We start from the raw sequence: 25448 nt of genomic DNA on the forward strand, positions 1-25448 counted from the left end.
CGTAGGTTTCCATAAATTTTAAGTTGAAATATTTTACAATTTTTGATTAGGCCTATAACTTTTTTGGTTCATAGGTCCCACTTCTCCGGGACCAATGAGCCAGAAGTTTGAGACCTATGATCCATTTCATGTCTTAACTATAGTTAAACACTAACAACATTCGTCTCATGACAAAACAATAGGCTATTTATAAGCGGAAAAATATGGATATTGAAAAAGTTAGTTTTTGTACTATTTATAGGTTATTCTAAGCATAAAGCGTAAAGCGTAAAGCGTCCAAAGTAAAGCTTATGACTTAGGACAATTTTTGCGTGGCTGCAACAAAGATAGATATTCATAAAATCTAAAGGATTTCATGTTTTGCGACACTTACCGTATAATGTCTTCATTTATAGGAGATATAAAGAGCACGATGTGTAAAAATGAATATTAAGTTTAAAGTAGGTTACATAATAAGCGACTCATGAACGATCATAGCTCAAAGGTTTCACTGGCTGCCATTTTTCGTCAAAGACTTTCGCTGCTGGTCATCTAACAAGGAGCTTTACATAACTCGTCCTATTCTATTCCTTAGTTGCTATGCTTATTTTCTGCAAAATTCTATTACTTTAAAATTATCTTTATTGATCGAAATATAAATTTCTTGTGCTTCCTAAAAAAACTTACTTTTTGTAAGTTAAGTTTAATAATTATTAGGTTGTATAACTTATTTCTGCGTATCTTCTGAGTGTAATATTTTCTTCGCGAACTTGATTTCTTTCATAAAGCACTCAGTGTCAGTGATCTATACGAAATTTTGGTTATAAAATCTGCATTTTCAAGCATGATTTTAAAACTTTATTTCAAACATTTACAGAAAGTTTTAGTAGTGTTAAATAATTTGAAAATATTTTCCCATTCTTCTTTCATGAAATCTCGAACACTGGGGCGCGCTTTTCCGTGATAACCGGAGTAATGTATACCAGTCTCATATTCGGATTTAACAAGCATTGAATCCGCCATGCCGAGTTTATTTCGTAGGATGCCGGTTATCCAAACGTCATCTAAGTGAAAAGTTCTCTCTTTTCTTGAAATATTAAATAGTTTTTTCACAACTTCGATGCTGGTTGTGTACAGCCCCCCGTGACAGTATTGCGGATAGTCAGGCCATATGTAGGTGTCGAGGGAAACAGACCATTTTCTACCCTGCTGTCGAACGGGTTTTTCGTTTATACCCTTCTTAAATCCGCATATGATAGGAAACATGGGCAGCTGAAAGTCATTTACATCATTGATACTTTCGTCCACTCTCTTCTGAAGCTTGCCAAGATTAACCATGAAGTCGTCATCCACACTAGAGTAAAGAAAGTCCGATGGTAGATTGTCAGAAGCCCACTGCATTCCGGCTAATGTTTTTAGGCCAATGTGTCTAGGAAAAATATGTATAGACACAATGAAAACTTAGGAGACAATCACTCTACGATCTTGTTTATTGCGTAGGGAAACGGACGCGATTTGCGTAAGAGCTAACTACCTGTTCTATCTTCAAACACACTTACTCGTAGTCGTCAAAATCATTGAACTGCAGCAAGTCACCATATCTTTCGCTTTCTTCCTGTAGTAGACTCACATATTTTGGTATATCTGTTTTGCCAATGAGAAATACAGTTTCAAAGCGTCCTCCTTCGACGTAACTCAACGATGCCCAAGTTCTTCTCAGCAGTTCCCTTCGGACTTGGTTAGGAGCCGCAGATTTTACGAAGAAGACCATTGTCCAATTTACTTCTATAAATACATAATAAATATATCGATTCAGCTTCTTCAGTCACTTTGGACCATCTGAACAGAATGTGGGAATAATGGGTTTAGTTGCAACGCAGATGGCAGCCTTGATTAAACCGAATACATTGCTGAATAGCAACGTCCAATACCTAATCTTCATGTCATACAAAAAAGCACGAAATGTAAAAAAATATGATGGCAAAATATGTACATTGTTTTAAGCTTTGTATTAGGAGTTTTCTTTACGGAGTGAACGCAGGCAATACCGTAGTAAACTAATTGCTGCGTAAAGAATTAAGTTTAATGATAACGTTTATAAGCCGAGCCCATATAATGGGCTGGTTATCGCTTCCACAGATATCTTATATTTTTTGGAGCTCAACAAAACACCGTGAAAATGGAAAAGTGTTAAGCGTTTCAAATAAGCTAATCACTCTTAACAGTTAAAACTCGATAAAAAGTCCGTAAAACAATATACTCTTAAAAATCTAAATAAACTGCACCCTATAAACTAAAACTTTAACAGCACACTTTACTTTTATCTTTAAGACACGCAGCCTTTTCGCAATATTTTGAAGCTAATCTCCATGGTTGGATTAGAAACGACGTCTTGTTCTTCAAAGTTTGACATGCTTTGTCTCCGTCCGTTGTACCTGCTGTTGTTTTAATTTCCTTGGGTAAATAGTTATAAACAAGTGAGCGTTGGTGATTAGCAATTGAGCCGAATCTGCAAAACGAGTGTTGGACTTAATATAAAAGTCAAATAACAATTCAATGAACAGACCAAGAGACTGTAATTTGGAAAATAAAATGAAACAGCAATTGCAAGAATTTACATTTGTTATCAGCTTACCTGGCGATAGAAACATTAGAAGCTTGATACATAGTTACAAAAATTCCTGCGTTCAGCATCGTAAAGACCAACAGAGTTAAGCTAAGATGCCATCGTTCCATTGAAAGTTTTTCGTTTTACTTTTTCATGATAAAAATATGATTAAATTACAGTAGATCTGAAATTTAAATTTATTTGTAATTTGGGATATAAGTTATTCATGTTAAGAGTCTGCTGTTTGCCTGCGTGGCATGTCGTCACTAAGTTCACCTTATAGACAAATTCTGAATGATTATGACAGGTTTTCGAATTTTATTTAGCCGTGATTACCTTAGCACATTTTACAAAGATCAGGTAAAAACAACTAACAAATTGCACGTTCGAGTTAAATCGATGTCATTCTGCCTACGCCCTATTTCACAAAGCTTAAGAAGATTTAAACTTACATGATCAAGTCCTTGCTTCACAGATAATCAGTTTTCCCGTAGAAGCTTTGCGTCGCCGTCGAAAGAAGTTTAATTAGCCAACTCGTAATTTAAAGTGACTGCATTTTCCAACCTTGAAAATATGTGCACACAAAACAGAGACTAAAATTACCAGGTGTTTTAAACGTGCTTGATTGTCTTTCTACTGTTTCTGTTTACTATGCTTTCTTTATTTGAACATCCAGTACAATAGTGCCAAAATAAAGAAAATAACTGACAAAAAATGACTAACTTCTTTGCTCTGAAGACAGTGTTTCGCTTGTTACTGTCTGGTTAAAACGTTATCTCCCTGGGCTGTACAGTGTACAGGGTTGCCATAACGTCCTTATTTATGAGATTGGTGCTTATTTTGAAGATCTGTGTCTTAGGATATATTTTTGTTCTTTTTTCTAAGAAACGTCTTTATTTTCAATTGTGTCCTTATTTTTGTCTGTTCTTAGGGCTATAGGGCATTTCGATACCTTTAGTATACCATTTTATACCAAAGAGATAACAAAATTAAGAACATGCACATAGTGTCTCGTTTTTTAGGAACATTGATTGCCTTCTGCTGTGCACTGTTTAAGTGAGTATTCTACTTTCATTTCCTATAGTCGTCCTTATAGTTGAGTCCCGACCGATAGCAACCCTGGCTTTTTTCCAGTGAGAACTACTTTTTCTCAATACAATTCTAACACCAGAGATAGATACGACCTCAACCCAACAAAAAATACTGATTTCATCTGTTCATTTCGGTTAGTTATTTTATGTATGTAACTTTGAGAGACATTACACGTACGTAATCTGATCAAAAGTAAAAAAGTAAGAGGTAAAAAACGCTTTATTGGGAAAATGTGAAACTTTTTAAACTATGAACGATGTATAGGTTACACCTTTGCAGTGTAAAGTAGCCTACTTATATACATTACTGTAGATATATTACAGCAAAAAGTTTTATTTTTTATCCAGCAGTTTATCTACTCCTTTACTTCTATATTGAACACAAGTAATAAGTTACGCTACGATAACCCTAACTACAAGTTACAGTTATAATATCGTCCTCATTAGTTTAATGAAATATCCACCTTGTCTTGCTTGTTCAAGTTTCTTACTCTGATTTGATTATTGCTTTAGAAGTTCAACTGTCTATTTCTCGTTTTAAACGTTGAATAAGCCTAAAACCAGATTTGAAAGCAAGTTTGAGCGATTGAATTCATGTGATGTTGACGCAAATCGCCTGCGGCTGCGTACAAAGAGGCCTCGAGGGCGTGTTAGATTTGTATGAAAGATATTGCTTTCCGCATGCTGGCGTGCGAGTCCAAAATAGGATAGAAACATATAGGCCTAACGTGTTATTGTAGAAGAATATCAATATGATAATGAAACAACTACGGTTTTGTTATTACTTTACATGTCACGGATACACAATATTTGATTTTCATCTGTCATATTAAATCACGTCAAATGGCGAACACTCATTGGTGGTAAACCTTATGAAAAGATAGCAAGGTGTGCTTTTTATTTGATCAAAAATAGGGGTTGTACAAGTTTATTTTGCATGTCCATGACGCTTAACAGGCAATGTATAACTCTATTGGCACATTCATAGCTTCAATTAATCATTGCTCTATAGATCTGCTGTACTTTCTTCTAAGGGTTTGTTTGCTTTTGATTGAGTTTGTGACCATCCTTGTTCGGACACTTCAAATAGAGCATTGAATAAGACTAAAATACCATGTTTAGGGATTGTTCACAAAACACGCTCATGTTTAAGGGACAGGCTACGTTAAAGCCTGATGTTGCATTATGCTTGATATGTGCGCGTTCATCGTTAATTAACCAGTTATTTAAATTTTGAACGATTAAAAACGGGTGGTCGTAGATTCATGCATGCAGCCATTAAATATTGACATGTCAACTACTTCGAAGATATATGCGTTTATGATGGTCTGTACATCTTCAGTGCTTATATGTGATGTGAACGCAAGCTTAACTGCAAACCTGATAACATTAACTGCACATTCTAATAACATTTGGCTGGACTGTTATATCAAATTAAGATGTTCCGGCATAAAACTTTCGAAAATCCGGCAAAACAAAGCTCAGTATAAAATTGCAGTATAAAAAGCACTATAATCAACAAACTTCCACAATACGTATATCAATAACTCACAACATCAACGAGGCAAAGAGGCATGAGCAGTCGGAACCTCAAAATCACAGTCTGTAAAAGAACCAGTATAATTGGTAAAAATGTACCGACGGTACCGGTAATCGCTAGCCTGCTGTTCCTAAAAAGTTGTTTGGTACTTTCTCGGTACTCTAAACCGGTTATTTTGTTATAGCAAGTACTGCTGCACGTGCTATTTTTAGCTCTATTTTGAACCCGCTCCAGGTTATTCCAGGTTAAAACATATTTGATCTCGATCATGCACTTCTTCGGTCGTTATAAGACATTTGTAGATTATAAAAGAACGGCGAACGTCAAAATTGTCCGAATCGGCGAATTAGCTATTCAAATCTATTTTAAACAAGTGCATAGAATTTTCGTGGTGTTAAATAATTTTATACAGTCTTCCCATTCTTCTTTCATAAAGTTTCGAACGCCGTCTTTTTGTTTTCCTCGATAACCAGAGTAATGTAGTCCAGTGCCATCTTTTGCCTTAACAAGCATCGTATCTGGCATACCGATCTTATGTCGAAGAACGCCGGTTATCCAAACATCGTCTAAGTGAAATGTTTTCTCCGTCCTGGATGCGTGAAAAAGATCTTCCACCACTGCTACGCTTGTCGTGTATAAACCGCCGTGGCAATATGGAGGATAATCCGGCCACTTGTACACGTCCAGTGCGACGGTCCACTTATATCCTTCCTGGCGGATAGGTTTTTCATTTGCGCCTCTTGTAAAGCCACAAATTATTGGAAACATGGGCAGCGAAAGTTCTATCATATTCCGTAGGTTTTCCTCCACGCTTTCTTGAAGTTTACCGAGATTTACCATAAAATCGTCATCCACACTGGAGTAGAGATAGTTGACCGGTAAATTGTCAGCAGCCCATTGCATACCGGCTAAAGTCTTCAGCCCGATGTGTCTGATAAAAAAACACATAACAATGGTGTGAAAAGTTCGACCTACTGTAAGTTTCCAGGTTTGTTCTTATCTCAAACGAGAACAAGGACATTACTGTTGATTTGAATGAAGTCAATTGCGACCTGGCTGGCTCAGCTCGTGGTTAATTGTGTTTAGCCATAAAACATACACAATAAAATAAAACCGTTATTACATGATACTGTAGTAAGTACTGCGCATATTCAAAGCAAACTTACTCGTAGTCGTCAAAATCATTGAACTGTAGCAAGTCACCATATCTCTTATGTTCTTCATTCAGCAAGCTGACATATTTTGGTACATTTGTTTTTCCAATGACAAAAACAGTTTCAAAGCGTCCTCCTTCGACGTAACTCAACGATGCCCAAGTTCTTCTCAGCAGTTCCCTTCGGACTTGGTTAGGACCCGCCGATTTTACGAAGAAGACCATTGTCCAATTTACTTCTATAAATACATAATGTATTTCGCATTGCGTGTGCTATATATATATTTGCTCATGGCGTCTCAAAGCAACTCTCCAATAAAGACCACAAAAAACCGTACTTTTTGGAACTTTCTTGGCTATTTTTGAATTGAATTAGCTCCGTTGGAAAAAAAGACATGCTAAAGGCACCACATTTAGTATAAAATTCCACGGCAGATCAGCTTACTTTTGTTTTTGACGCATTTGCTATTCTCGCAATATTTTGAAGCCAATCTCCAAGGCTGGATTAAAAACGAAGTCTTATTTTTCAACGGCAGACAGTCTCGACCACTTGCTCTAACTTTTGACATCTCGGCATTTTCCTTGTGAGCATAGATGCGTTGTTGATAGGAATTTTTGAAGTCCACGCTACCCAAAACAATCGTGATTTCAATTCAACCGTAAATGAGTCAAAAACATACATTGTGTGATCGAATTGCTTCCTGTGACATTTGTCGTAACTCGGTCAAATGTTGTTAAACTGTGCCCTTTATTGTGCACACAGTTCAAATAATTAGTTATACATGTTTTGAGCAGTAGCACTTATTAAGTTACGAGTACCTTTTTGGGTTTGAGCTATCATGTTTATCTATAATGACAACAAGTAGTTTCTTTGGTGGCTATTTTCTAAATCAGATTCTGTAAATAGTTGGCAGTAACAAATGTACAATTGAGCCGTACAATTTAATAACTGCTTCACTCATAAGTCGGTTCACATTAACATACGTCATACATGAACCAAAAAGTTCACCATACGGTCTACCAATATATGAAAACATAAAGTTAATCATTTCATGCAACTGACCTCGAAACAGTTCTCTGTGACATGTCATACAAAGAAAAAAAAATTCCCACGTTGACTATAGTGAAGACCACAAGGGCGGCTCCTGGTCGCCATCTTTCCATCAGTTCTTCAATTTCTGTTTCTGTTTCAATTCACGTAAGAAGAGTATACTTTTTATACATACCGATTGCAATAAAAAATCTTGCTAGAATCTACAAAACCGTTTTATAACTAAGCTTTATAAAACTTGGTCCACGTTTAGTTTGGTTCCCTTCATCGTGGTATCTAATCGCTCGGTCAACTGCGTCACTGTGTTATCGAGTCATTTCATCGACATGCTGTTTGTAGCGAGTTCTAACGCCGGAACAATCCGAACTCCTTAATATCAACTCTAACAAAAACTGTCTCGGAATTGTTCGAAGAGAGCTGCAGTTAACTATATCAGATTGCATTGCAAACGATAAAACCATGGCACATCTACACAGCAGCACAGGTATTGGTAGAATGATCGCTCGTTGTATAACCGGCGAGGCGTAATCAAATCAAAAAGTGCTTCTGGCCGCAGGCTGAAAAGACTGAGGCACGACAAACGAAGTTACACCTTCGGCAAACAAAGTTATACCTATACGCAGTGTTCCCTCTAAGAAAATTTTACGCTGAGCAAATGTTTGATTTAGTGAGCATGAGCATTTTAATGCTGAGTTAAAATGAATTACCAACTTTGTGAACCGAGTTTGGGAACCACTCGTCTAGAAGAAGTTTAATAAAAAGCGAACAAATTACACATTTACTTCAAATAGCTTCTTGTTTTCGTGGTTTTGCCTTTTGATTTGCGATTTGCCTTTTCCAAAATCACTATTAGGTGCCACTCCATGACAAAGTTTGCAGATTATCATGTTGGTTGACGCAGAATAGTCACAGATTTTGGACAGTTTAGCGTTTTGCTGTTTTAGCGTATGATTTCCGGTATCATCATTGTAATTTAGTGTCACACACTCTACTGCTGTATTTAAGAAAATGTAATTACTGTAAATACTAAAACTAGTCTTCAGAGTCGAAACTGGAAAATAAACTATCTTTTGCAAGCTAAGGAATAAAGTTAGTTGCATCCACGAGTGTGGAGTGTTTGTGAAGCAAAGACAAAGGATTGTGATGTAACAAAAGGGTAGTGTATGCTCATGTGGTTCAGCACCCGGTATAAATGCGATAAGCGTTCTGTCCAAAAATAATGTTGAAAGTCATTTTACTTTTAAATTTGGAAATTGCAAGTGCGCAAGAATGAGATTTTACTGCGCAAATAGTCTGGTGGTACTGCGCATTTGCTCAGTTGCGCACCTTAGAGGGAACACTGCCTATACGCAAGCGTATCCAGACGCTGTGCGAATTTAGAATTACGTACATTCTACAAAGATCGGGAAAGATTACATATTTGAGCCTAATATATTCCAGACTTGGGCAATTTTGATATACACATTCGCTAAGTGCAACTTCTATTGTTACTCAAACTTCATGTTATACTTCTATTTATATCGTATACTTGGAACAATTAGGCGCTGTCTCAAAATTTTTGTTGTTCAAACACCATTCTGGTTACAATTATGTGCTTTCTTATGAAAATTGTTATTCTATTGCATAATGGTTTGCTGCTTTATAAAACCTAACCACAAAAGATGCTTGTGGCTTGACTGCTTGGTAGTTCCTTCCGCATGTACTGGACAACGACAGCCTACTTTGTCTAGAGTTAAAACACTAATGATTGATCTGTAAAGCAACGCCATGTGCATAATGCCAAAAGTTCACTTTGGTGCCAGAATTTCAGCGGCAAAAATCAAAACGCTCCTCAAACAATTTCAATATGTGTATTAAAGGCGTTGGATATATTACTGTGGAGGTAAGCAGTTCTTTACAAACTTGCGTAACTTGTTCCTAAGCGGAGGTTTTACAGGGCTTAGGAAGTCCGTTAGTAGAAGTTGTTTCAACGAACATTGGAGTGCTGATAATAATCGCTTGCGCAATGACGGTTACCAAAACTTTAAAACCTTTATACCGGGAGTAAATAAAAAACGGGTAATTAAAAAAATGTATTTGAATTAAGGTAAAATGAAAGTCACCTCGCACAAATACTCAGTATATCTCGCCTATTTTTGAGAAGTTGGCTAATTTTTTACATCGCCTAAACATATATCAAGAAGTTTGAGAAAAAATGTTATGTAAATGTCAACCATCTAAAAAATGCAATGCTTTTATTATCATTTCAATACTTCATTAGTTTTCTACATTGTTGTTTTTACGGTGAAATTTCACGTTTGACCTGGCGTCCTTCACGAAAACAACAAATTTAATCCTGCCTTATGGTAAAGAAAAGTGGTTTTGTCTGCAACTAACAACGTAACCAGACAACCAGTAAATTTAGCAGTTAGTTCCCAAGACATTCGACCATTTTCTTAACCTACACTAGTCAATAACCACAACTGGAAACCTAACCCAGCGTTCTTTAACGTTTTTGACGTCATATTTTGAACCCCGGAGATACTTCTGAAATGTCCTGGAATGTCCCATTAATAAAAGTTATAAAAAAGGAAAATAAATGTTAAAAAAAGCAAATATTCAAAAAGCAATATCTCTTTCAAAGCTTCAGCAAACAGTTTAAACAGTCATTACAAAAAATGGAAAACAATCCTGTTACTATGACATCTGCAGCTGCTCGGAACCTTTCTAAATGTTTCCAGGAACACTGTAGAGTTCCAGCAACCTCTTGACAAGCGCCGACCTGCCACAAGGTCTAACAAATGAAAGCAAAAATGTTGTGTGTTTGAACCTGCTTCACACACACACCTATACAAGCGTACACGTCAGACCAATGTAACTATACACTATACAGTATATACATTTGCAACTTGCATACATAGTACTGCAGATAATATATTATTGGTCAGACAATGGCAACGCGTCAATACACTTGAATATTCCCTCAACACAAAATAAAGCAGCGTAAAGATAAGGATAATTTCAAGCATATTATTGCCATCATAAGAGATTCGAGCCGCGCATAGCAATGCAGCTGTAAAAGGAGAGCTAATTATTTTACCATATCCTGTACAAAATAGTAATTTCCTGCCTTGACATGACGCCAGTCACGAAACACTTTTCACTAAGCTAGGACTAGGCACTGGTCAAGCTGAATTAACCTGCGTTTGCTACATTGCGTCTTATCAATATTTAATCTTGGACATTTTTCAGCAACAATACACTCTCGTCATACTATTTTACACAAGTAGCTTACAATAACAAACGCCAGTGTTCAATAGGTACGAATAGTTCAAAACAGGCTGTGACCTGTTGACAACGTGTAACATTGAACACAGGTTTTTAATTAATAACCCAATTCACACCCGAGCACTACCCATTATAATAGGTCGCATTATGCTATAACCAGGGTTATCATTCCATGCTTAATTTTGTCTTATTTTTAAGGCAGAGGTTCCTATTTTGGGCATTTCAACCCCTTTAGTAAGCCATTTTGTACCTAAGAGATAACAAAATTAAGAACATGCAAGTAGTTTTTTCTCGTTTTTTTTTCTTTTTTTTTAGGAACATTGATTGTCTTCTCTTGTTGTGCACTGTTTTAGGTAGTATTCTTCTTTCATTTCCTAGTCGTCCTTATTTTTGAGTTCAGACCGATGGCAATCCTGGCTTTGGCATATCAGACCTACATTGTGTTCTGGTCATGGTACACTGTACAAGCATGAGCAAACGCCTTCATTAGGTATACAAACAGACGAACAATTTTTCTTGGTAAAAATATAACCACCAACTGGTCTGATCGTTTTCTCAAGACGATTTTGTTGCATTAAGCACTTGTCATAAAACGCTTTGTTATACGCATATGCAAGTATAGTTCAGCTTACTTTCACAAATATCATGGAATATATATCTATCATAGAAATATTCCCTCAATACGGGCCTAGGCAGCACAAAAGCAAGTACAACTGTCATAGCACAAGTTCACTGAACCCTGATGACTTCTTACAAACGAACTCTGTATACGATAAACGATGCTAACAAAAACAAAGGTAAAATTGAAGAAAGAACTTTGAAAATTTGCAATCGCACACGCATGACGACACACTTGACTAGATTACTAGAACGACCAAGCACGTCAGTCGACGCATTTCAAGTATTTAGTTTATTGTATCTCCACCGGGCATCACGTTTTTCTTCTGAAACTTCTTGACAAAATTATTTGCTTCTTACAACACTCAGTTTATCTGAATTTTGGATGTTATTCGATTAAAACGGCGAATTTAATCATATATCTTCCTACAACGACCAAGTGCGTCAATTGATGCTTACAATTTGATAAAATTTCACATAGAGTCTACGGAAGGTTTGATTGCAGTCCACAGAATCATTATAAAGTGAGAAAATGGAAAAAAACATGATACTCAGCGTTGTAGAGGTATAATTGAGCATGGTGATGTCACAAGATGATCGGGATAATTTTTCTCCAGCGCCCTGCTTAACTGTAGAAATCCGGACTTAGTCAGCGATTTTATTCGAGAGTAGCACGTAGCTTACTTGCGAGCAGTGGATATTAGAATGAGGAAAGGCAGAGAAGGCTGCTGTACAGTGACTTTACTGACGAGTTCGAAACTGACGAACCTGCAGTAAAAAAGCGGAAAGCATGCGCAAACTTAAAGTGCCGTAACAGAACAACGGATTCGTGCAACACCTGACGCGGAACAGTTTGTGGGAAATGCGCTATACAAACTTGCCCAAACTGTGTTGATTGAATGTAACCAACACTTACTTATCTTCGTGAACTGTTGCAGTTATTATTTTGCAAATAACAACTTTTTTATATTTTTTCTCCTTCAAGCGCTGCTAATGTTCAACATTTGTAGTTTATGCCTGTCAGGTTGCGTTTTTAATTGTGTGTTTTCTTCTTCCGAATAAAGTATAACATGGTGTGTGATTATTTTTAAATTACAACGAATGACGTTTAATGCCATTTCTACTTCAAGGATGTTATTCTCACTAAATAAATGAACGAATTGTATTTTATGTGTTTTATACTTCAATTGACGCACTTAAGGTCGTTCTAGGAATCTAGGGAGTTTGAAAGCGCGGTCATCCTAGTAATAAAGAAGCACTAGGCTCGCTTATTATGATCGTGTTCTGTGCAAATCACGACAACTGTGCAGGTAAAATGTGTTTGTTTGTTTTGAGATCTTTCCAAAACACTTGGCGCGAAACGAAAGTAATTTAATAAGTTAATGATTGAACTGTACACTTAAATTTAATTTCAAAAACGTTCAAATGCCATCGTCAAAACTGACATAGCCTACTGTAAACTTTCTTTGTCAGTTAACTGTAACAATTTTTCAAATTGTCACTGTAAGAGTCAGCCTGTCACTGTAAGGTGTCAGCCTGTCAGACCTTTTTATACGCAAGCAATTTATAGGCTACCTCCATTTTCAACGGTTGAACTTAAAAATTTAATTGGTAACGGCTTACTGTTTTCATCGCAGGCTATTTCTAGAGAAGTCAATGTAGAATGCCTGTGATTTACGGAAATGAACTTTACAGCCAGAAACTTGTGTACAATACACTGTTTGATACACGTTAGCACGGACACATTTTGTATACGTTAGTGCGGTCGAATGGTACATTGTATAATACAAGTTTTTGGACATGTGACGACTTTTACCGACGGTCCCCAGTTTTGTGGCGGAGTTTGTCCGAAAATTAATTGGCATGCCTTTATGCGTATTTCAAATAATTACATGTCAATATCTCATCAAATTAGGACAAGAACAATGCATAAAAGCTATAACAAAAGCATGATACTAGCACTCCTATGATTGCCAATGCGATCATTATTTCCCGGCGTGCACGGATAAAAGTGGGATGAAGACGATAAAGATCAGCAACCATTTTCCCTCCGGCATTAATGTGAGGAAAAGGCTCGGAAGGGGTTTTAACTTCAAGAAATTTACACAAAGGTTCCCATCCCTGCTTAACGTTGTATACAAGAAGCTTGTCCTTCGGCGCCGTCTGTGTATACGCACAACACATAAAATAGCACTCATTCAACAATCTTACATAACAAAGTACGTATGTAGGCCATATTTAGGTAATTCTATATAAATTAGCCAAAGAAAGCAATGCACAAGAACCAGATTTGCAACGCTGACAAATACTGGATGCCGCAAATTACCAACATTTACACATGACGTGGACAGATACATTCGTGATGGTGGAAAACGTCATGTCCGTTATCAGTAAGAAGGTCAATGGTACCTGCAACACATAAGCGTTGTGACATCTATAAGCTTTGCGATAGTACATTTCGTTTGTTTTGATCCTGTTGATTGGCTACATAGTTTCGTACCATGGTGTTCCATATGCAGCTAAACCTGCAAATATACAATACATGATAATGAGATAAGAATATATAGGATAGATGTTATGCAAATGTACCCGCAGGGTCGCGTTACAAAGCGTTTAGTTTAGCGTTTGACCGTTGACCCTACCGTTGTTATTTGTGTATGAACGAAAGCTCTGATAGGTTGGTGACAAATACCAAAGTGGATTCAACGCATCGCGGACTTGGTCTCCCTGAACCTTCAAGCTTTTAAACCAACGCTCTTCATTGTCTCTCATTGTGAGAATAATCTTTACAAAACAAGTTAAAAATGCAGGTATTCAACGACACCTTACGAAACCTTTATCTATTCTATAAGAAGACACAGCTCAATGTAAACCACAAACAATTTACTCACTGCACAACTAAAAATTAAACAGTAACACCATGAAGTGGAAATATATTGGGTGGCTCGAACCTTAGCATCTGGAAATGCTTTGTGAATTTCATCCCAGAAATATGCTGCCGGTGTGTCAGTAATCGCATCAACGTCTTTGTACATTCGACGAAAATCATCCGTGGTTCCATCTCCGGCAAATATCTTTTCCCAGTCCTTATGCAAGTATTCATAATTTTCCATGTAATCGTACACGCTGTAGCCTAGCATTCGCAGAGCATCGGCCATAGATTTTGTACCAGTTTTGGACAATCCTGCTACTATTACTTTCATTTTGCTTTTGACTGTTTTTGAATTTCTAATGAAAATAAATGTTTGATGCCCACTGGTATACCAAATGTTTTCCTTTTATCAAAAAGCGTGTCCCCTTGAAATTCCAACTCTAGAACAGTCCAAACCACGTAATCAGAAACCTTACTACACAATTCTTTGCATGTGTGGCCTTCAGGACTAAAAGTTGAACTACTGCCAGCAATAAAATGCTCGATGAAATGCCACTATACGAAGTTAATGATTAATTTACCACCTTCAGCAATTTATAAATTCGATGTAATCGTCATAAACCCAACGTCAGCTCTCTTTTTACTCAAGTAGTCCTAAGTTCAGTCAGCATTTTCGTCATAGCAAACATGCTGTTTAATTCGACATATTGCAGTTTTCTTATTGCCTTCGGCGTAAGAATTGTAAGGCTTAAATTTGATTTGTTGTGAGAAGTCTACGAAAGCGATGACGTTATATTGCACGTTTTTTGTTTTGTCTGTAAATCGTATTAACATTTATTGCCACTGATGATAATTCGTTTGCTTTGTGAACTTTTTAATATATATTAGGCGTAGTTATATATGCAGTTCAAAGTTCTGCAAGTTTTATTTCTCTAAGTGCTTATTCAACATTCATAGATTTCTTTTGAAAGCTTGTGACGGTTACGTCGCGAGTCATGGGTTGTTCAAAGGAAACAAATATTCAATAACTAATGTTGCTATACAATTCATGTTGAAACACAATTTGCAAGCATTAAAAGTTAGTAAAAAGCTTTAACAATTTTAAAACAATCACTGAACGCTTAAAAGGAAGACTAACACCAAGATTTGATAAGTGGTGTTACTCGCATTTGGGAACCTCTTGGCTTCTTTTCTGATGCTTAGAGTTGTTTACGCAGCTGTTAAGTCACTCATTAAAGCAAACTTTGCAGATATATAATCCGAAATTATCAATTCACCCAACTTGTACTCGACGATTGTTAAGATTTTATTAAATAGAAATAACTATGTTAATTGTTTCTGCTCATCCAACACCTCATTTCTCAAGACCAGAATTGTGTTATCTTGCCACGTAAGGCAAAATAGCAGCTGCACCCTCCCAACAAACCAAGCAGCAGTAGAGACGCCCTGACCTCACGGTTGACCCGTTTAAAAGTTTCATGCGTTTCTTCTAGTTCAACAACTTTCTTGCCGCCAATGTTCTCGTGCGGGAACGGCTCGGAAGGAATCTCGACACCGAGAAAATCACACAGTGGCGCCCAGCCTTGCTTGACACTGAACACCAACAACTTGTCTTTCGGAGCATTCTGGGATAAACGTTATCAGCTATAGTAGCAATTGTAAAAGGACATTATCCTGTAATACAAGTTGAATTTGTGAAACAATTCCAACCTTCACTTTCACAGTTGCTCACCTTCAGGATGTAATCGTTGTGACGACGGTAGGACATTGTCATCACCATTTTGTTAATTTCGTGCGGCCAAATCGGTCGACACGCTTTGCTCCAGACTTGCCCGAGAGCTACTATTCCTGAAAAAATTAACCACTCTAGTGTTGTAATTAAATATTCTTATTCTTCAATTATAGACTACACTTGTTCCAGCTTTAATTGATTCGACCCACCGCAGTTGTCCATGAAACGTAACATTCTATGATAAGTTGGTGAGAGATAAAACATCAATGCAAGAGGATGTTGCAGTACTTTCATCTGCTTTATCATGCTCTCAATCCATCGATCTTCACTTTCTCGCATTGTTAAGATAATCTGGTGTCAAAATGCAATCTGTTTTTTCAAACCCATTTCAAACCTATAGAAACCAATTTAATTAGAACTCTATTATACGAAACATTTTACTCTTTGTTCTTTATTTATCACAACTTTCTATATGCTTATTTTTGAATCACGATAATTAAATATATTAATCTTCAATTAATTATAATTTGGATCATAGAAAACCTTCGCATTTGGAAACGCTTTATGCAGTTCTTCCCAAAAATAAGCAGTTGGCAAGTCGGTGACTGCGTCTACATTTTCGTACATTCGACGAAAATCATCTGTAGTTCCGTTTCCGGCAAATATCTTTTCCCAATCTTTTTCCAAGTATTGGAAATGTTCCATAAAATCGTAAACATTATATCCCAATCTTTTGAGGGCAGTGAACATCGACTTTGTGCCGGTTTTCGAATACCCAGCCATTATAACCTTCATGGTGTGTGCAAATTCTCTATCTCACTGAGAGAGCTGTTACTTAAATGTATTTGCAAGTAACTTTTATATATTAATCTATATTCAGCTTTTATCTACAGATTATACAAGCCCAGAATAATAAAACCGTTGTCGCTTCGCACGGGTACTATAGTTTTATATTTCAATCGCGTACCCGCCCAAATAACTTAAACATAACCTTATGTACAGTATAGGGCCTTAGGCTTAGTTAATTATTTACTCGTTGTCAGTCTGGTGCTATATTCGTGCGTGGATCTTGGGGAGTGCGAGCAGTGGATAATACGATTTCAATTTTTTGCGGTCGTCGCTTGTGAAGTTGTGACCACAACTATTCATGCATGATATCTTGAGCTATCATATAGATATCATATGTTTAAAATGACTTTTAAGAAATGTGTTAGAAATCAAAAAATTGAAATTTAATGTTTTTATTAAATAAACAGTAGAGAACGATGACTAGTTGTAGGATAAAGTGTCAAAGTACAAGAAGAAGTCATTGCATTCAGCGTCACGCATCGGATCCGATCAAATCTTTTTGGTTCAGGTAAACAAATCTAGTCAGTCACATTTTAAATTATAAACACATTGATGGCGAAAACTAAGTAGTGACGTTTGGCAAGTATGGATAAAATTGTTGTCAGATTTTGATGGTTTTTTGTCAGATTACAAGCTTACGGTACCATAAGCACTAAGCAGTTTTTCACTTTCAAGTTGAAGCTAGATTACCTAACACACAACTCTATTCTAACTATATACTGTTCATAAAATGTGAACTTTTTAACCGAACTATTTAACTCTAATAAAAAAAAAACACATACAGCTATTAACCTAAGTTATTTTTTCTACACTGTTGAAAAAGGCTGCAACGAACGAAAAACGTTTAATTTAGTAATAAAAATCGTTGTGTGTATTCTTAATACGGAAATTCCTGTAGAGCGATTTCTTCAGGTCAACGCTATGTATTGTAAATTAGTGGGTAACTTACCCAAATTCTATTACGAGTGGCTCGCGTGTTGCAAATTGTTTTGGCAATGAAAGAAATGCTTGTTGTATAGCCTATTAATCGCCTACCTCTTCTTATTTTGTTCATGCATTTGAACTATATTGGATTCATAAACGTTGGTGCATATTCGTTCCCGGCGGTGACGCAATCAACGCAGAAATAAACACAAAGCTCAAATTTTAACCACCGGTGTCTAATGTAGGCCTACCATATTTTCTACCATAGTTTCATCGCTATGAAAGAGGACAATTTCTCCAGCAAGTACAATGCAAATAAAGTTTTACGTTTAAAGAATTTATCACATGTTTTTGGATAATTATACGCATATGCACAAGTAATGCATTCAGCTTCAAAATCATTACGTCCTTTTCTGAAACAAGGATACTTCTGCCGCAGTTCATCAGAAAACACAGTGTTATTTTTTGGCATTATTGCTTAGCTTTATTTAGATTTTATGTTTGTCTAAATTAAAAAAATGATAAGAAAAATGATTAGACCTCATGCTGTCGCTGAAAAGTCATTTCACTTGACTTAGGCCTCATGCCGAAAAGTCACATAAACATATAATTCTGTTGAAAATATAAGCAAGAAAGCGCAAAATGCTAAAAAGGAGGACTATCCTCCTAAAAGAGGACTTATGGTAGCCCTAGTCTAATGAAACTTACGTAATATTACGGAAATATTTAATACTGGTTCCAATTAATACACACCTCACATGACAAATACAAACTGTTGAAATTAATCTGAGGTTAATGAAAGTTTGAATAAATGTTCCGTTCAAGAACAACGATCAAACGTTTGTCACAGTTTCAGTCAACCACTTGAAGATGACATCTTCGTTATCAGCCTTCCATTTGATGTTTGTGTTTGTTCTCTCCAGAGCTTGGTTGACCGCAGTAAGTCCAGAGCCGAGTATTTCCAAGTTATTTTCTTTGAAAGCTTTAAGCTATATTAAAGAGAATGAAAAAAAAATGAATAAATACCCTTTGTTAAAGGCAAGCCATGTGATGCAAACAGTCTTGTAAACGTTTCTATAAAAGTTTTTTAATAACTATCAAAGATATTTTGGAAAGTTTCTGACGATCAACATATTCATTGTAAACAACAGATGAAAATTTTTGAAGTGAAGTTGGTCAAGTTGGTCATGAGTCTTATCATGTAACAACTCCATGACCAAAAATAATTAAAAGACATATGTTACGAGTGAACTGAAATTCATTATAAAAACAACCTCCGCGAGCTCAAATTCAGTTGAGAAATGTGACGTACAACTTTCAATTAATCCATTGAAGGAGGACAGACCAATTCCATATCTGTGAAAATAGAACATATTCAGCACACTTGATTCACATTCACATTCAGATTCACCTGATGAGAACATATGCAGTACACTTTATCAGCGTTCCGACCAAAAAATGTACAGAAGCAAAACACGTATGAATTTCAAACCAATTCAGCTGCGAGGGTTAACCATATACTCACGTTTGAAAGATAAAGTCCCATTCTTTTCTTATAAAGTCCCAAGTTTGATCACGCGCGTATTCATTTCGACAAAGATCCTGAAATATTCCGGTAGCGTCTTGCTTCTTAACGTAATCGTCATTAATGGTGAATTCCAACAAACTGAAAATGTTAAGGGTTCACTTTTCTTGATTTGGCAATGCCTGGTGTGTGCCGACGACTTGAAACTTTGAAAACCTATCTAATCGGTAGATTATAAAAAGACCTATACTTGTTACTTTTATCAGGACTCTAGTCCAGAAGTTTCGAACCTCCAGGAAACCTGTGCAAGTGACAGCATATTTTCGTGTAAAACATGAGGATACCAACTTCCTTTTCTATTAAAAATGAGGTATCATTGACAGTAACCTAACCGTTGGATTATCCATGGGGTTCTCACGCAAGTGAGCCCATACTCAAGAGCTGCTTTCTCCTGCGAGTTACTTTCGTTCAAGTATTTTTGCCACAAAAAGTCCCAATCGTTTGAATCGCCGTTGGAAATTCCCGAGCAATACACGGTGCTGCGTAGGTTGGATGAAATCCTATTCAAATAATTAAAAGTAAACATTAACATTAACTACAGTTAACATTTACTACTATTTGTAGATTACTATTGACATTATTTATACGTTATTATACGAAAGCAGTAGGCCTAATTACAAATATTTCTTCAATCATAGATTAAACTTAAAATACACAAACAACCACTGACGGGTTTATTTCAGCAGCAGTTCTGAACAGTTGGAATTGGGACGCTGCCTTGGAAATACAGTCTTCGTTGCCGTAACTGCACGCAGTGGATATGGCGTTTACGCGTTGGTATCTAGAAAAAGTATTTAAGTTAATTCACTGCCGCTAAAAACATATATAACGTTAACGGACTAATGCCAGTCATTAGAGCGTTTTGGCTGCTAAAACTCTTCACACTTTCCACACTTACTTGTGTAAATAGTTGCCGGTATCTGTCCAAGTTACGTTGTCATACAACGGCTGGATCAGGTACAGCAGATAGTCCTGTATAATACGAAGCACTATGTTTCTAGCGGTCTTCACTTCTTGACTAAACTTTGCATCAATGGCCCGACGACGTTATAACATGTACAGCTGACTTATATAATATATACATGATGATCATGTGATCATAGGATCATCATCGTATGATCACGTCAGTGTAGAACTTACTGAATAAACGCCATAAGCTTTTGAACGACCCAACATGTCGTCAAAATACGACAAAGCTTCTAAAGCACTTTCCCAGGTTATGTAGTCCAAGTCGTTTCGTAGGAAGGGCGTCAAATCTAATGCCGTCTCGTAGTCAAGCCTCTTTGCTCTAAAATATAAACCACGTTAAATCAGAACTTGAAGAAATTATGCTGACTTACCACATTTTTCGACAACAGGAAGGAAATACACAACAATTTTACACAATTTGAAAAAGTAATTATAAAACTCTTCCGCACCTGGCCAAATTAAATGCGTCATCAATCAGCTGGGCTCTATTTTTAACATTAATTTTCTGTAAAAATGAAATGTTTCAGGATTGAATTATCTCCAATATAAAATAACAAAGCTATTTTTGTGTTTTGGTACTGTAGGGCTTAGTAGAATATACCTTCTTTGTATATAGATAGCTTATATTGTTTTGTTTTTTTCAATTTGTTATTTAAAACGTGGTTACCGAAGATGGTTTTTAATTTAATTTTACCTCATAGTCCGTGTTTAAGACATTAGTTATCCGACCCCAGATATTGGAATCGTAATTAACTCTGTAATATCCAAATGCTCCTGAGTTTCCAATAATGTAATCTCCGCCCATGTTAACAGTAATTTCTACAATAGCCAAGCAAAGTTGTTTAAATAAAATTTTTGTAAATTGTATGCTTTGGCATTTGATGTAAATTTAAGTTTTCTTATTTGTAATATCTTCCGAAAAAATATTTACCGCCGCCACCAAGAATCCACTGCAGATTCTCTCCAAGTTCGTTAGTAAACCAGAAAGGCACAACCCATTCATATCTAGAAAATTATGCACCGTAAAGTGTATAAAGATAGGGTTAAAATATTTTTACAGACAAAGTTATTAAAAAATTGTCTCACCCATAAGGACTGTCAGGCTTAGTAATGTCTGCTTCTGGGTCCAGTAGGAAACGTTCCTGGCTTAATTTCATGTTTTTAGGATTGTCAGGGTCTTGTCTAACGTTGATCACCGGGTAACCCATTTGCAGCACCCAGGTATTCATAGCTTCTGCAAATCCACCAGGTGGATTCCCGGGCCCACCAATTTCCTCCACTGCCTGCACGTATTATACTTTATTTGCTTATTATAAACATTTGATTTTGTGCTTGAAGACTGGAAGCTTTGCATTTGCCAACCAAAAGCCTAACGAAATACTAATTTATTGCAAGGCCACTGTTATATTTTTTCTAAAACGCTTTGTACCTTTTCCCAATATTTAAACAGCAATTCGTGGGTTACAGAACCATAGGCATACTCTTCCAAGTATTGCTATCAAAAGGGAAAAATATGAACAAAATCGTCTCACATTATCAAGAATTGTTATCAAATTATCATACAACTTACAACTTCCACGTTATCAAAACTTTGTATAGTTAAATAGAAAAAAAAGAACTCATCTTAGAAGTTTAACTTTGGTTTAAAGACACCAAGCCTACCTTAAGCCCAAGTCTAAAAGCTACTTCTCCGGTCATACGGTTTATCATTCGAATTATACAACCCGCCTTTTCGTAGCTAATGTCATCAAACAAAGCGTTGATATCGGAAGGAGTGTTTACGTTTTCGGCTACAATCGGTCTCGAAGTAACCAAAGCGTCCACTGTAAATGCTGTGTGCATGTCCAGCAATATATATTGGTCCATCTGGAAAAGCAATTCTGGCCCTGGTAAATACTAAAAAAGCACTGGCTTATCTTAAGAGTCAGTAATTTATTCAGAAAAAGTATAAAGTTTTGCGTCGAAAATGCATAGCCAGGTTTTAAAGCACCAACCACTCTAAATTCCGGATCAACTTTGTCTTGGCCAAGATACTCTACGTATGAAGCAAACCCTTCATTCAACCAAACTTCGTCCCACCAAAGTGGACTAATCAAGTTTCCGAACCACTGCATTGATAAAGCAACATTTTATACCAAACACGCCGTCACAAAGATCGTTTTTCTGACAGATTACCTTTCTTCGTATAGGATAAATTTAAAGTTGTTAAGTATAACAAACGATCATCAATACATGACAAGCAACGTATGCAGCATATAGGCCTAATCTGCTGTATACCTGGTGGCTTAGCTCGTGGGCAATTACTGCAAGCACTCTTTGTTTGTTCCGAATAGAATTGATATCAGGGTCGAAGAGCAGAGCAGTCTCGCGATACATCACCAAACCCCAGTTCTCCATACCACCGAGAGCAAAGTCAGGAATGGCCATTTGATCTAAAGTAAGAAAACTATTTATGATCAAATCGCAATAGATAAAATACTATTTTGTAATATCAAAAGCTTCAATCCATTTTTTCACCTGATTTTGGCAAAGGATAAGAGACGTTAAAATACTCGGCGTAATAGTCTAGAATGTAAGGAGTAGCATTGCGCGCGTAGTCCACGTTTCCCAAAGAGACCGACTCGGGACGGGCATAAATACGAGTCTGAGAATACAGTTAAGGTTTGTGATTTAACAACTTACCAACATTTTGCTTGTACTGTGGCAATATAGCTAGGTTACTTAGGTCTTAGGATATCAGTAAAGTAATAAATACCTGTATCTTGGGCTCAGAGGATGTATAGGCTTCAGTGTAATTGAAATCGCAAACAACAAATCCCAAAAGATAGGTACTCATGGGAAAAGTGGTTTCAAATCTTGTTCTATACCAGCTTCCGTAAACCAGCTACACACAAAGACGGCAGCATGATTACTGTTATCACGCACTTTCGCGCATATGTATTACTTCATCTGTATTACATTACATCTGTATTACATCTGTAGATAAAGCAGGCATATTCGAAAGGGCGTAATACGGTGGTTCATGCCATAATGAAATAGAAAATGTTGCTTTTAAACCGGGTTCGTCAAAACAGGGAAAGGACTTTCGGGCGTCCGTGGGCTGCATCTGTGACACCGCAATTGGTCTGAGAAATTTAAAGAAACGAATTTCATCTAACAACAAATTTCTAAAAACCATTTATTTTAAGTAAAAAAAAAACAAAATAATAAAAGTGCTGACTACTTTTTGCTTATGTATCTTTTTGCTCACATTTCTTTTCTGTCGGTACCGGCGTATCTGCTTAAGTATAATCCTCTCAAGTCATTGGCAAGTGGTCCCAAAAAGACTGTGCTCAGAGTGTAATTTTCTCCAACAGACAATGGTTTGTCCACTTCAACCACCAAATACTCATTGGGATCGTAAGTCCAGTAAGTCACAATGCTGACAGCCAGACCCTAACTCAACAATAAAAGTACGGTATCTGTCAATTGCAAACAGACTTTACTGTTAGGATTGTCGCAGTTAAACTAACCCCACAACCATTGTCAATTGATTATACAGTATTACTGTTATAATATTTAAAAGACGGAAGGGTAGCAGCTTACATTTAAAGCTTTCTACTACAGCGTACCTCAGTGTTGGCAGCTGACACACTGGTATAGTTTAGCTTGAAACTGTGAATGACGATAAAGTTGGTGCTCTGAGCCACACTGAAATAAGCGGTGCTGTTGCCATTAAACCAGTGAAGTCCTTCGTCGTCCGGTTTGAGATCAGGTTGCAGATCAACCGTATAATGATACGGTATAAGTGACGATGGAAGACGGATGTTAGCCCAAGGTTGGTCAGGAGAACCCGATGTTTCGGCCGGAGTATTAGGAGTCGTAGATTTACTGGGGTTTGGAGCTGTTGTATCAGACACCACCGTACACTTTTCAGGAGCAGGTTTACCGAGTAGACCGGCCAGCAAACCCACGGCAACTATAAGATAACAGCAAACCGTAAAACATTTTCTCACTAACAGGACTTAGAAATTGATTGAAATTACTCGGTATTTAAGATTGCGGACTAGTTGATATGATTACAACTGTTTTACAAATATTAAAACATGCTCATACCTATGACTAGTATAACCAAGACGCCTATGGCAAAGGCTGCCCTTTTGCTTAGAACAATTTTGCCTTTAGTGGAGTCGTCTTTTGACATTCTTGTGGTAACCCTGCTCGTTACAGAAAAAAAATGGGGCCAGCTTCGCCGTTAGAAGTAATTAAATTACCAGTTTTCAGCACTTCAAAAAATAAAGGTGCAGTTTTATGCTCAAACCTGGATAATGTGGAACTTATCATCCTCACCTTTCCCTCTCGTAGCTGTCTAGGTCGAGAAAGTGAAACCTACACAGCTACTAGGCCTATACTGTAACACATTCATGTGCGTCATATCTCTTATGGGAATATTTCAGCTGCCTAGGCTTCGCTAACATCACGCTTTGTTAGTTATGCCATCTGCGATATAGCCTACACATGTGCATAACTAGTATCGCTGATAGACGACTGCAACCATGTGCAGTCTAATTGCTATGTACATCAGAGCTGAAAGCTTTTCAGGAAACATACTATTGCATTAATCTCTATAGACTAGTCCTAGCGCAATGTTTTACTTTTGCATTTTCCGGTCTATGTGGTAAACTTTTTACCTGCATACTATTTCCACAATTATTCATTAACCAGTTTCAATTATTAACTCTGCTTGAAATCTTAAAAACAATTTCCAGGTAGGAAAGGCAGTACATTGTTTCAACAAAATGACCAAGCAAATATTAGTTAATCGCATGCTGACATGTGAAAAGCAGCGAACTAAATAACGCTGCGTTTACACAAGTGGATGACAACTAGATTCTGTTCCTGGTGGTCGCTCCACGAGCGTTCACATTAAGCGGGTTTCACCATCTCCAATATATGTAGATCACGTGGACCAAATTCGACATCTACTTAAGACTAAACAACGTTTATTGCCAATGCAAAGAATTTAACTGCTTTATGAGAGTTTATCCGTGTGTTCTATATGCAATGGCAGTGTTTTACCACATCTGCAGTAAAAAACGTTAAAGAGACTTTGTTTTAAATTTTTGCTATTTAAACATGTTGCACGCTCGCCGTTTCGAAGGGAAATTCGAAAATGGTATGAAAAATGGATTCGACTTTTTCGACATTTGGTTTTTAGATTCGTTACGGTA

At 36.8% G+C, this 25448-nt stretch overlaps 5 protein-coding genes across 6 annotated transcripts; all 5 read right to left on the reverse strand.

Moving 5' to 3' along the window:
• Nucleotides 1–822: 822 nt before the first annotated feature.
• Nucleotides 823–3151, reverse strand: LOC143468810 (beta-1,3-galactosyltransferase 5-like). Of its 2 annotated transcripts, none has more exons than XM_076966215.1 (5): nt 3040–3151; nt 2615–2733; nt 2298–2488; nt 1539–1764; nt 823–1408 (listed from the first exon to the last, which is right to left on the reverse strand). In XM_076966215.1, the coding sequence occupies exons 2-5, from the start codon at nt 2713–2715 to the stop codon at nt 838–840; spliced, it is 1089 nt and encodes a 362-aa protein (XP_076822330.1). In that variant the 5' UTR covers nt 2716–2733; nt 3040–3151; the 3' UTR covers nt 823–837. The 2 variants fall into 2 exon arrangements, with proteins under 2 accessions (XP_076822330.1, XP_076822331.1); XM_076966216.1 differs by having other exon boundaries at nt 2615–2771.
• On the reverse strand, nt 3040–11383 carry LOC143468812 (beta-1,3-galactosyltransferase 5-like). The gene is made up of 4 exons (XM_076966217.1): nt 7435–11383; nt 6817–6998; nt 6385–6610; nt 3040–6149 (listed from the first exon to the last, which is right to left on the reverse strand). The coding sequence occupies exons 1-4, from the start codon at nt 7533–7535 to the stop codon at nt 5579–5581; spliced, it is 1080 nt and encodes a 359-aa protein (XP_076822332.1). The 5' UTR covers nt 7536–11383; the 3' UTR covers nt 3040–5578.
• A 1948-nt stretch (nt 11384–13331) lies between these two features.
• On the reverse strand, nt 13332–14905 carry LOC143469561 (uncharacterized). Its single transcript, XM_076967303.1, has 4 exons — nt 14259–14905; nt 13950–14091; nt 13717–13832; nt 13332–13470 (listed from the first exon to the last, which is right to left on the reverse strand). The coding sequence occupies exons 1-3, from the start codon at nt 14508–14510 to the stop codon at nt 13792–13794; spliced, it is 435 nt and encodes a 144-aa protein (XP_076823418.1). The 5' UTR covers nt 14511–14905; the 3' UTR covers nt 13332–13470; nt 13717–13791.
• A 566-nt stretch (nt 14906–15471) lies between these two features.
• Nucleotides 15472–16869, reverse strand: LOC143469560 (uncharacterized). The gene is made up of 4 exons (XM_076967302.1): nt 16455–16869; nt 16121–16262; nt 15912–16027; nt 15472–15804 (listed from the first exon to the last, which is right to left on the reverse strand). Exons 1-4 carry the CDS (start codon nt 16704–16706, stop codon nt 15541–15543), a joined length of 774 nt encoding a protein of 257 aa, XP_076823417.1. The 5' UTR covers nt 16707–16869; the 3' UTR covers nt 15472–15540.
• Nucleotides 16870–18396: 1527 nt separating this feature from the next.
• Nucleotides 18397–24845, reverse strand: LOC143469428 (aminopeptidase N-like). The gene is made up of 21 exons (XM_076967123.1): nt 24334–24845; nt 23850–24196; nt 23489–23673; nt 23213–23363; nt 22994–23122; nt 22756–22882; nt 22516–22670; nt 22233–22346; nt 21901–22104; nt 21668–21733; nt 21325–21521; nt 21170–21243; nt 20933–21057; nt 20688–20743; nt 20410–20557; nt 20168–20241; nt 19940–20050; nt 19602–19769; nt 19210–19350; nt 18959–19040; nt 18397–18673 (listed from the first exon to the last, which is right to left on the reverse strand). Exons 1-21 carry the CDS (start codon nt 24419–24421, stop codon nt 18518–18520), a joined length of 2898 nt encoding a protein of 965 aa, XP_076823238.1. The 5' UTR covers nt 24422–24845; the 3' UTR covers nt 18397–18517.
• Nucleotides 24846–25448: the final 603 nt, after the last annotated feature.

The sequence above is a fragment of the Clavelina lepadiformis genome, chromosome 8 (genome assembly GCF_947623445.1).
Source record: "Clavelina lepadiformis chromosome 8, kaClaLepa1.1, whole genome shotgun sequence".
NCBI lineage: Eukaryota > Metazoa > Chordata > Ascidiacea > Aplousobranchia > Clavelinidae > Clavelina > Clavelina lepadiformis.

Excerpts from the sequence above, each read along its gene's own strand:
- LOC143468812 (XM_076966217.1), bottom strand. The coding sequence starts at position 7,535 with ATGGAAAGATGGCGACCAGGAGCCGCCCTTGTGGTCTTCACTATAGTC. Across the intron at positions 6,611-6,816 it reads CAAATGCGTCAAAAACAAAA|AAGTAAATTGGACAATGGTC; the intron begins GTAAGCTGATCT and ends ATGTATTTATAG. Across the intron at positions 6,150-6,384 it reads AATGATTTTGACGACTACGA|ACACATCGGGCTGAAGACTT; the intron begins GTAAGTTTGCTT and ends TTTTTTTATCAG.
- LOC143468810 (XM_076966215.1), bottom strand. The coding sequence starts at position 2,715 with ATGGAACGATGGCATCTTAGCTTAACTCTGTTGGTCTTTACGATGCTG. Across the intron at positions 2,489-2,614 it reads TCTAATGTTTCTATCGCCAG|ATTCGGCTCAATTGCTAATC; the intron begins GTAAGCTGATAA and ends CTCGTTTTGCAG. Across the intron at positions 1,409-1,538 it reads AATGATTTTGACGACTACGA|ACACATTGGCCTAAAAACAT; the intron begins GTAAGTGTGTTT and ends TATTTTTCCTAG.
- LOC143469560 (XM_076967302.1), bottom strand. The coding sequence starts at position 16,706 with ATGAAGGTTATAATGGCTGGGTATTCGAAAACCGGCACAAAGTCGATG. Across the intron at positions 16,263-16,454 it reads AAGCGTTTCCAAATGCGAAG|ATTATCTTAACAATGCGAGA; the intron begins GTTTTCTATGAT and ends TTTTGACACCAG. Across the intron at positions 16,028-16,120 it reads ACGTTTCATGGACAACTGCG|GAATAGTAGCTCTCGGGCAA; the intron begins GTGGGTCGAATC and ends TAATTTTTTCAG.
- LOC143469561 (XM_076967303.1), bottom strand. The coding sequence starts at position 14,510 with ATGAAAGTAATAGTAGCAGGATTGTCCAAAACTGGTACAAAATCTATG. Across the intron at positions 14,092-14,258 it reads AAGCATTTCCAGATGCTAAG|ATTATTCTCACAATGAGAGA; the intron begins GTTCGAGCCACC and ends TGTTTTGTAAAG. Across the intron at positions 13,833-13,949 it reads TTCATACACAAATAACAACG|GTTTAGCTGCATATGGAACA; the intron begins GTAGGGTCAACG and ends GTATATTTGCAG.
- LOC143469428 (XM_076967123.1), bottom strand. The coding sequence starts at position 24,421 with ATGTCAAAAGACGACTCCACTAAAGGCAAAATTGTTCTAAGCAAAAGG. Across the intron at positions 20,242-20,409 it reads AAGCTTATGGCGTTTATTCA|GACTATCTGCTGTACCTGAT; the intron begins GTAAGTTCTACA and ends CGTATTATACAG. Across the intron at positions 19,770-19,939 it reads ACTGCTGCTGAAATAAACCC|GATTTCATCCAACCTACGCA; the intron begins GTCAGTGGTTGT and ends TTATTTGAATAG.